General features: G+C 46.0%; 1 protein-coding gene across 1 annotated transcript; it reads right to left on the bottom strand.

Annotated features, from left to right (window-relative positions):
• Window positions 1-4,345: 4,345 nt before the first annotated feature.
• On the bottom strand, window positions 4,346-5,799 carry PDE6H (phosphodiesterase 6H). The gene is made up of 3 exons (XM_075491650.1): window positions 5,660-5,799; window positions 5,350-5,390; window positions 4,346-4,422 (listed from the first exon to the last, which is right to left on the bottom strand). Exons 1-3 carry the CDS (start codon window positions 5,797-5,799, stop codon window positions 4,346-4,348), a joined length of 258 nt encoding a protein of 85 aa, XP_075347765.1.
• Between the last annotated feature and the right edge of the window lie 4,487 nt (window positions 5,800-10,286).

Consider the following 10,286-nt stretch of genomic DNA (forward strand, 5'->3'; position numbering starts at 1 on the left):
CTCAGCAAGTCATTCCTGGGAGGCATTACATAAATGCTCTCAAAATACATACTCATTGTTCCTCGGACCTCCAACCTGAGGCCCTGGATCTTACTGTCTGAGTGAGATCAGACTCAGAGAGAGTGAGACTCACTAGTGAGTACTCATAGCTGCAAACACAACCAATGACAGCTGTATTTTAAACACCAAGACATAATCTTAAGTACTCTGAAAAATCAGATACTGGAGACCTAAAGGTGATGGATACTCTTGACAATTTTTCTAACTCTCGAGATCCCATATATAAAATAGAAAAATGCCCCACAAAACACACAGGGATATTGTCAGAGTACATTTGTTAGTCCATACCATATTGATCAATACCACAGGAGAATGTGACAATGGCTCGATACTGAGTGAGGTGCTGATTTGCAAACTGTTGGAGGATGGGAATCTTGCACTGAGCATCTTCAGATCTCATGAAGAACCCAACTTACACTGAAGATTTTTATTTTTAAATTGGGATTCCTGAGGTGATTTAGATATATTGGGGGAGGAGAAGCAAGATAAGTGTTTCTCACTTTTCCCAAGGTTCATTCTGCTTTTCTTGCAGAGATTTAAGTTTATTTAACTTTCTCACTACAGCCAGAAATGGAGGTCAGTGAGGATGGGACTCATCTTTGAGGGCACTCTGGGCATGATATAGAATTTTCCAGGCATCAGCTAAACCCAGCTTTAAAGTTGGTGCTATTAAGTAGCAGTAACCATGTGAAAGGACATTTATTTGGCTTTCAAAGTGCTGTTGGGAAAGGATTTGTAAAAAGCCCCCCCAAAATGACTCCCGGCTAACTCACATTTGTGTCTCACAGGATAGAGAGCATTCAAAGACAAAAGACTTTCAACTAGACACTCACTGATGAGGTGCAAGAAAAAAACTCCAAAGATGGCACAAAAGAAAACACTTTCTAAGGCTGAGACCTGGCAGCATACACCAGTAGGCAACTGAACCTGACCAACTTGAAACCCCTATGAGTGTTTAGAAAGTTCAGCAACAACAAGAAGCAAAAGGAGATGAACGTTTGCAGCTCTATCTTGCAGTCATAGCAATGAGAAGGAACTAAGTGGCATTCACATCTCAGTCATTTATTGCTATGGGGTAGAAACATGCTGACACTCAGTTGTATAAAGAGTCCCAAAAGACATAACTGGCCAAAAAATTTCAGCCCTAAGGAGATCATGTGCACCACGTCAGGGAGAATACACGAGTCATCACTCAGAGAAAAACTGCTTCTCAGATGATATCACAGTTAGTCTTTATTGCCTATTGTTTGGAGATAAATAGCTGTTTTTCTCTCATGAGGAGTGGTGAGGGGCTTTCAGAGCTTTCCTAAGGAAAGGATTTTAGAATTAAAAGCTAAGTCATCTGCCTTTCTCTGGGTATATTTTGTAAGCAAGTCAGACTACGTTCTTAGGATTTTTAAATCATTTTTTATTCATTTTTATTGCTTTTGACTTGTTTTTATAGTAAAAGAACAAAGAATAACATATTACAATATATATAGACTGAAATCCTTCAACAAGGTACTTTTAACACATTTGCTTTCTTGCACCATAGCCATCTCTTACTGTTTGAAAAATCGAAGTTTCAGGGGTTATAGCTCATTAGAAAAAACTCAGAACCTCAGACAAAACAATTGCGAGGATGTTTTAAGACTCCCCTTCTAAGTCTCAAATTTCCTTACAAGTAAAGGAATCAATGTAATCCCTATTAATGAATAGAAATTATTTTTAAAATAACTATCAAACTGTGTTGACTCAAAACATCTTCTGACACAGCTCAGCAGCCAGGCATGAGAGCTGGGGTATGTGTGCATTCCTGTTGGACTCCTCTAGGAAGGAGAATGGGGTAGCTCTCTGATGGGAGCAGGGGTTATGACAGTCAGGTGTGAAACTACACCAGGACCCTCCCGTTTGCTGAAATGCTTCAGTCCCTGGACTAAAGAGAACTTTGCTTTTACCCCCAGTGTTTTCTGACAGAGGATCTCACTGTCTTTGGACTGGTTTCCCAAGGCCTGGGATGAAAAGGGAGCAAAAGGACTAATTCAAAGGTTCTCCTCTTGTTGTTCTCCTGCTTAAAAAAGGGAAAACTCAATGATAATAGAGGCAGCCAGCTTGCAGGATCCAAAACTAGATCCAATGGGTCTTTTCCCAGACAGAAGAGGACAGACTGAGAAGGTGGAATAAAGATCACATGCTACAGGATGGTGTAACGTGAGGGAAAACACAAGAGCACTGACATAAGAACATTCACATTTAACCACAGATGGAGAGGGCTAGCACATGAGCTTGAAAAAAAATGAAATCAGTCCTCTACAGTAGAAGCTAAATAAAATGTCATTTACATAAAGAACACTTAGGGAAAGATGAAAAGCCTTAAAAGGTGAGAAAGGCAGGAGAAATTAGGAGTAAGTGGGAAGGACAGACTGCCTCTGCCCAAGAAAATAGCTGTGTGCTGCAATTAGCTAAATGGTACGACTCCTGCGCTGTGATTGTGTTGCAGTTCTGAACCACTCGTTGGTTTACTGCTGTGTCTAATGGCAGGAGTGCTGAATAGTAAAAGCTGTACCCTGGACTGCCAACAGGAATTTCCTTTAGCTTTTGGTGCTGAAGCTATATTTTAAATGAAAACTGCTAGCTTTTATTTCTGGAATAACAGTAGTGGGTAACTATAGCACAGCCATGGATTTATAGCAATGCTTTATGCGTGGGGATCGATCTTTTAGGCAGGATTTGCTCTCCTCTCCACAGCCACTCCTTGCTCCCATGAACATGTTCAGCATAGGAAAGATAAGCTGGGGGGAGGCAGTTCTTATGCAATCAGGCTCGTCAAGCTGAAGGCAATGATTAAAAATGCCATCTCCTCTTATGAATATTATGTAGCTACAACAAAGCTTGCTCCTTGCCTCCAAACAAAACAAAAGCCCTTCCTTAATGCCAGGACATCAGGGAATCTCAGTGCCTTCCCCAAGCATTTAAGTGGTTATGAGTGCCTCACCACTCACCAGCACTCAGGCTGCCAGAGACCAGGAGACACAAATCAATAGGGTTAAGTGGATTCGCTCTGTGCTTGCCTCCATATACACATCCTAACCTCCCCCTGCCTCCCCACCTGCTCTGCTGTTATCTCTCTCTGGGGAACCACCATTTGCCTGCTTGTTCAGACAAGCTCCAGAGCTTGAAGTTGCCAGGGGGTGAAGAGAAAAGCCATGCTGCTGATGGGGGGGGAGCGTGTGAAGGGAGACTTGCCTCATGCTAAATACAGGGAAGAGCAAGCAACTAATGCAATACCATCTTCTGCTAGATGAGGCAGGACTACTGGCACTGTCTGGTGACAGATACAGATCGTAATGATTCTCTGTCTTCTAACCGGCAGCAAACGTGTCCTGTGGAGCGCATGCCTCATGTAAATATGTATGGGCCTGGGGACAGTGCAAGTGTCACACAGGGGCCCCCATCGAAGGAAAGGAAACACAATGTCATTTGGAGTGCTGCTTCTTTGGAATTGCAACCACTCAGGAGCACAAAAGGATGAATAGTAGGATTAATTCACTTAGCTATTGATCTCAGACACACACATTTTCATTTAACATTATTAGAACAGCCAGAGTCTCATGGCTCATAGCTGGTGGGCAGTACAGCAGAGACAACATTTGCAAACCTTTTCCCCTGCTTGCTGGTGAGGTAAATCTTAGCAGCAGATTCCTTATGGTGAACCCCTGGGGAAGGGTCTCCTTCTACATGAAAATAGCCTAATGTCTGGACTGGTGACTCTGATCCTGTTCTCTACAGAAATATTCTCAGCAACTAATTGGTGGCCTGGATAACATGGGCACATACCCACGGAAATCCTATATAGAAAGCTGTCAGAGAGGGAAGGAAGAAAAAAGAATGGGCTTGATATAATTAGGTCTGGACATACACGCACAGCCATGCACACAGAATTTCAGCTAACCGGGGGAAAAGTTAACCAGGGGAAAAGTTAACCAGAGGAAAAGTTCAAATACAGCCTCCCCTTATCTCCATACCCATGAAGATCTATGACAGTGGGAGAAGACAGGATATGGTGCAGGGAGGCATCAAGACATTTTTCAGTAGTTTCATCACATGGAGCATGAGGTCTGTTCAGGGTCCTGAATAACTTCTTTGCCAAATTAATCTGCAAAGGACTTTCTCATAACTAGCTCTTACAAAACCACCTTGCCCATGAGCAGGTAGATGTAAGGGCCAAAAATAAGTGTCAAAGGTGATGAAGACGATGCTGGGACCTGTGGAGTCGCCAGGTGACACCAGTAGAGATGCTGCCACCTTAGATGATCCCAAACTGGGCCAGCTCGTGCAGTTCCAGATGGCTGAAAGCTTCCCATGGGCAAATCACTGTGATATCTGCAAAAGAGAGAGAATGAGAAATGGGTTCTGGTCACTGCACTTCTTGGATTTCTTTTGTATTAATAGAAAGTTTGGTTTACTCGGGAAACATTAGAGATGGGAAGAGCAAGAAGAATGAGACTCTACTGGAAGGTTAAATGAGCAGATGAGCTCTTCACATCTGGTACTACCTACCAGACCGAACAACATTGCTGTATTTTCTCCTGTGCCACCTTTCTCTGTGAGCAAAAGCAAACCAGCATTTCCTATAGCCTCTTCAGTGACTGTGTAGACTGGTGTGAAAATTCATTCTGGTTATGTGGTTTCTCCTGTTCTCATAAAGTGCCTGTAGCCAAAATGTGATCTCCTTGAAGACATGTGCAATTTTAAATCAGATGCTGAACAATTTGGTCTACAACATTCAGGATCTGTAACTCATTGGTAGGTGCAGTTGTTATTCATACCTAAGAAGTTCTGACTGGCTACACCTCATCCAATGTGTGTTTCTCAATTCCAGACGGGTGCATAAAATTCTTAAAATTAGGATTCTGGTGATAACACAAATACTTAACCAGCTGGGATTTAGTTCCTGTGATTTTTGGTATTAATAGCTTAGCATTTGGCATTTCTTTGAGAACCTCATTCTGCGGAAATTCTTAGCCAGAGTATTAGCAGAAAGCAAAGACAAACAAGCACATTTGCAGCCAAATGAAAGTATTCAGAAACTGAAGCATGCCTAAATAGCCTTTCTGTCTTGTAGTGTATGTAAGCATAAGCATGACCGTGGCAGCTTGCGGAGGGAGTACTAGCCTTCTCTGGCAACCCTGAGAGCTGCAAAGAGGCCAGGGGGACAGAGAGGCCACCCCAGACAGTCCTCTCCCATGCTGTAGCATGACTCTGCTTGTGTTAAAGCAGGGCATGATAACAACATCCTGCAGCACTTACCTGTGCCCAGCCCCTCCATGCCTGGGATGTCATCTCCAAACCTAGGGGAGAAAAGAACAGGCGAGGGCTGAGGTTGGGCCAGCAGCACCCAGGAAGGGGGAGCTGTCCTGCACCCCCAGCCGGGGAAGGACAAGTGTGGGTGGGCAGCAGATGAGAAGGAGCAGCTCCAGGCGGGAGAGCTGACGGCACCAGGGGGTAGGGGGAAGCCTCCTGGCTCCTCGCCCAAGGGAGATGGTACCGCAGGAGCCCACCTTAGCAGTGGGGAGCCACCCAACTAGCATGGTTTCTTTTCTTTCCAAAATGCCCTTACCCTTTTACTCCTTTTTTAGGAGGCTTGCTCTTGAACTGCCTTGTCTGTCTCTGCTTGAACTTGGGAGGCCCCTTGCGTGGTGTAGTGGGACCGGTTGGAGCATCTCCAGTGTTGAGGTTGGCGGCTGGATTCTCACTCATCACGGGGCTGCTGTGTGTGGCAGGCGCACGCCTCTCTCAGATTCCTCTGTCTGCAAGATAACGGCAGACGCTCGGCTTATCACAACACTCTGCTTATCATTTCTAGGTATCAGTAGTCAGCTGACAGAATTACGGAAAGTATAATTGTGACAGGATTAAAGAGAAAGATATTAAACATAAAGAAAGATTGTAATGCATACAAAGTAAGCAGGATAGCACTGCCTTTCATCCGGCATGCTTGAATTAAGATGCCAAACAAAGGACACTTGAGCTAAGGACTGGTTCAGGATATGACTGCTAGGAGCCACAATGACACACTTAGGGCTTAGAGAAATATCCTATCCTTGGGAATCATCATGATATACTTCACCTGTTCTTATACTTGTGCCTAAGCCGTACCTTTTGGACACTGATGGAGATGGGGTGCTGTGCTAGATGGGCCCTTAGTCCGGGTGCAGCTGCAGTTAAGGCCTCATGTTTGTCAATACCAACCTTAAGGGAAATAGCATGGTATCTTTAGAAGATTGTAAAGAAGGCTAAGGCAAGGAATTGGAGACTGTCTTTTAGACAGAAGTTAATTTCTCAGCATTTAGGAGAGCAAAGCCTGTAACTTCCGCCAGGATATGTCCATTTTGGTATTTTTGAGCATTATATTACATGCATTGACCTCCTCTACACCACACTGCACATGAGCCGAGCTCCACTTCACAGGGGCTAAATAGTTATCAGGGAGCAATTTTTGTGTGGGAGACATCTCTCCTGCCTTGCAGGGCAGAACTGCTGTACTCAGAGCCCTTTGCTTCCTTCCCAGAGAGGACAGCAATAACTCTCACCAGTGCCCAAGGGGGAGCTTCCAGCCCTTCATCAAATTTTCTGCTAATTAGTATGCTAGAATGGTCTGACCAAGTGCATTTATGGACCATAAATAATTGCCAACTTTTTCTCCCCTCCTTGAAGTCACATTCTTCCCCATGACCATTACATAATTCCTATCTCCAGGTGTTTGTGCCTGTGCAGCCAGGCTGATGGAATTGCTGATGGAATTAACTTCAGGATTTGGTACTAAAGGCTAATCCCATTATATCACTGTAGTGCTCTGGCCTAATCCCCAACATCACCTGCAAACATCACCCCAACAAACACTCTGGACTTTTAATCTCAGAACTATAAATGCTATCAAAGATGGGTATTTTTTTTTTAGTCTGAAGACAGTTCATGTCTTTGACAGTCCTGAAATAGCCAGAGTGCCGGAAAGCAAAGCCTGACATGCAAGGAGGAAGACCATCCAAGCAATCCTCCTGTGTCACTTCCACATCAGTGCAAGGCGAAGAGCCGTGTTTCTGTATCTGTGGCAATCCGGGGAATATTTCACCCCTGACTTCTTTCCATCTGTGCTGGCAGTAGGATGGATCCTAATGATAGCACCTAGAGGCATGCTAGTTCTTCTGTTGCTTGCGGTCAGGCTCCTGTCTCAGCTGTAATATCCCGAGCAGGAGATTGGACGGGTTCCAGCAGCCCCAAATGGAGCAGCAGATGGTTGTGTCTGCAGCTGAAGTATGCACAGATGCTATTCCCCCGCCTGTAACACAACGCTTCCTAAGCACACGTTGTGCCCACAAACACAGGGACCAACTCAAATCATAGAAGTTACTTATTCGGCTGCCATCTCTGAAGCACCTGAACAATCACCCAGTATTTACAGCTTTATCCTCACAGCGTGGTGGCAGGACAGGCAAATACTGTCACCTTCATCTTTTACAGAATGGGAATGGAAGTGCAGTGATTGGTATGACCTGGACTGCACAGCTGGGAGGAATGACAAAATCTTTTGACTTACAGTTTTTTAGGGCCAAACTGAGAGGTGAAGGCAGTTTGGCTCCAAACCAAAGAGAGAATTTGGTGCCGCACTGTTACTCAGGATCAGTGAGGAATTCAGATGGTACTGCCCTACAGTGGAATGCTTTGCATTGGGAAAGTGCTCCATGGCGTGTCTGCTAATGCCCCAAAGTATAGTATTATGCCTCCACCTCAGGGGCAGTTCTCTTCAGTAGGGTGTCTGTCTCAGTGCTAGGTACCCCTCCTGAACTACAAGAGACACACATCCACTTCTAAGCAGCTTCAGTTCATCTGACATGCAGAGATACTTGGCACTCCCCTCAAGGGCTACTCCCGAAAGTACAACAGAAGAAACAAACCAGCTAACAGATTTCCAACCCTTTGGCCTGACTTCCAAAACTTGTAAGAGGCAGCTGAGCTCAGTCTCCAAGTGAGTTCCCAGCACGGTACCTTAACCACAAAAACGTCTTTGAGGGTCAGATCCTCAGTTTCTTGAGTCCATGCCTCGCCCCTGGCCTTCACTCAATAGAGAAATAGCTAATGGGAAGGCTAAGTCCTTGGAGGTTCCCTTTCCCCCAGTCTGAAGTAAGTCATATCCACCTGCCAGCTACTTGATACCTGGGATTTCGTAGGAAAAAGAATCTGCCCAAATCACACTTCATCCTCGCTTTCACCTACATGAATTCAAGAAAGGGCACTCAATGAAACTAAAAGGGACAATTCCAACTTCCTCCTTACCAACCTCCCTCTACCTATTCTCCCACGCATCAACAAAAGAAAGGACAGAGGATGGAAAGCAACCTTAATGCCACAGAACAGCCTCCATCTGGAGGAATCAAGCTGCCCTCCCACCAGCGAGTTGGTGGGACTCATCTGCCATCACACGCCAGCAAAGATGTCTCCATTCATGCTGGAGAGGCCCCTGCCCCACAGCAAGGGAGCTGCCCCAGTTCCCACACCTCGGGAACCAGCTGTCCCTGCACACAGCCAGACAGGGGTGGGCAGGCAGCCCCAGGATCACAGACACAAAAGAAACACCCACGGCAGCTTCCCAGGGGAATTTCCCAGCCTTTTGCCTCCCTGTACCTGGGTCCTTGGATAGTCCTTGGTACCACACCAAACAGATGGCTTGACAAACTTCAAACGAGAGTGGGTCTCCTTCTCCAGCTCTCTGCAAGTGCTATGCTGCCTCACCCCAGTGCTTCCCAGGCTGCCAGAGCTCTTCCGCTGCCGCCAGCACTGGGATGCAGCTCCTGGGCGAGAGCTGATGGCTGTGGATGCAAAGGCTGCTGAGGAACAAGATGTTCTTCCACGCACTTCCTCTGCCCCCCCCTCTGACAAGGTGTTACCTAATTGTCCCTGACAGCATTGCTGCTCAGTCCAGGGTTTAATCCTCTGGGTAAGAGCTTTGCTTGCGTCCGAATGCTAATTATACCTAATACATGGTAATGGGCTTAGCTCAGTTGCGTCACATATCCCACCTCTGGGTTGCTGGCCAGGTTAATCATCCTTCTTTTAGTTTTCTTTGAACTTAAAGAGGCTTGAATACTACTGACAAATGCTGACTCTTTAATCTGCCCTCTTCTTAATCTCTGATTCTCTACGGAAAATTTCCCTGACAGATAATGCAGATGCTTCACTTGACCTTCTTCAGACAGATTCAGTGTAGGACCTTATCTTCCTCTGTCTGAAACCTTCAAAAATACAGACTTCTCCATATGCACTTGTCTTCATGGTGCCTTAGGGGTGTCAGACATAGAACCCCCATGGGCCGTGGCCCTCCCTGCAGTGATATGCTGGGAGAAGACGGCATCCAGGAGGAAATAGCCTCGTTTTTACATTCCTTTTGATGGAGTTCTTGCATGCTCAGCTCTTGACCTCATGATAGCCACTAGTATCATCCTTGCAGCCAGGCTTTTGTCAGGGAATATTGTATCCAATGTAAGATGCCTGTGAGGAGTCTCACAGCTCCAGTCTCAGTTGCTTGAGCTGGCTAATCATAGTGATGGAAAAAGTCCATGCAGGGTCAGCCCTTTCTGATCCTGTGTTTTACACAGGATCTCAGACCCTTCATTCTAGCAGCAGTTTTAAGACCAAGAACAAATGAAAGAGGATGCACTCTAAAAGACAGAAACTCATTTCAAGTAGAACTATATTCCCACAACTGCTTCCCGGATGGGGATCATTGGAATGACTATCCCAGTTGAAAGAAGGGATTCAGTAATACCGGAGGTACAGCATCACACAGTATAAACTCCCCTCCGATGTGCCCTGCATGTACAGCTGGGCACCGGAGCAGGAAACACCAGCTGCCTGTCCCGACCGCTCCCCAGGAGCCCCCCCAGTGCTGCTGACATGCAGGCTCAGCCGGCCAAGGACACAAGCCAAAGGGGTGCCAGGGAGCCCCGACCGAGGGGTGCCTGGCATGAGAAACCCAGCAGCCCTTCGGAGGGCAGAGCTGCTTGCACAGCCAGGGAGCTTTGAGACAAACCACTGCTGCTGCACTTGCGCTAACGTTAGAGGAGACAGAGAACAACCGCCCAAGAACCACAACTCCCTCTCTTAGCTACTGGTCTGTTCGTGCTCTCCAAGCACAAACATCTGAATTTGTCCCCCATGGGATTTTATCAAGACTTTTCTCTCCTCTGGGT

Source organism: Mycteria americana, chromosome 1, assembly GCF_035582795.1.
Source record: "Mycteria americana isolate JAX WOST 10 ecotype Jacksonville Zoo and Gardens chromosome 1, USCA_MyAme_1.0, whole genome shotgun sequence".
Classification (NCBI taxonomy): domain Eukaryota; kingdom Metazoa; phylum Chordata; class Aves; order Ciconiiformes; family Ciconiidae; genus Mycteria; species Mycteria americana.

Excerpts from the sequence above, each read along its gene's own strand:
- PDE6H (XM_075491650.1), bottom strand. The coding sequence starts at position 5,799 with ATGAGTGAGAATCCAGCCGCCAACCTCAACACTGGAGATGCTCCAACC. Across the intron at positions 5,391-5,659 it reads CCTAAAAAAGGAGTAAAAGG|GTTTGGAGATGACATCCCAG; the intron begins GTAAGGGCATTT and ends TTTCTCCCCTAG. Across the intron at positions 4,423-5,349 it reads CATGGAGGGGCTGGGCACAG|ATATCACAGTGATTTGCCCA; the intron begins GTAAGTGCTGCA and ends TCTCTTTTGCAG.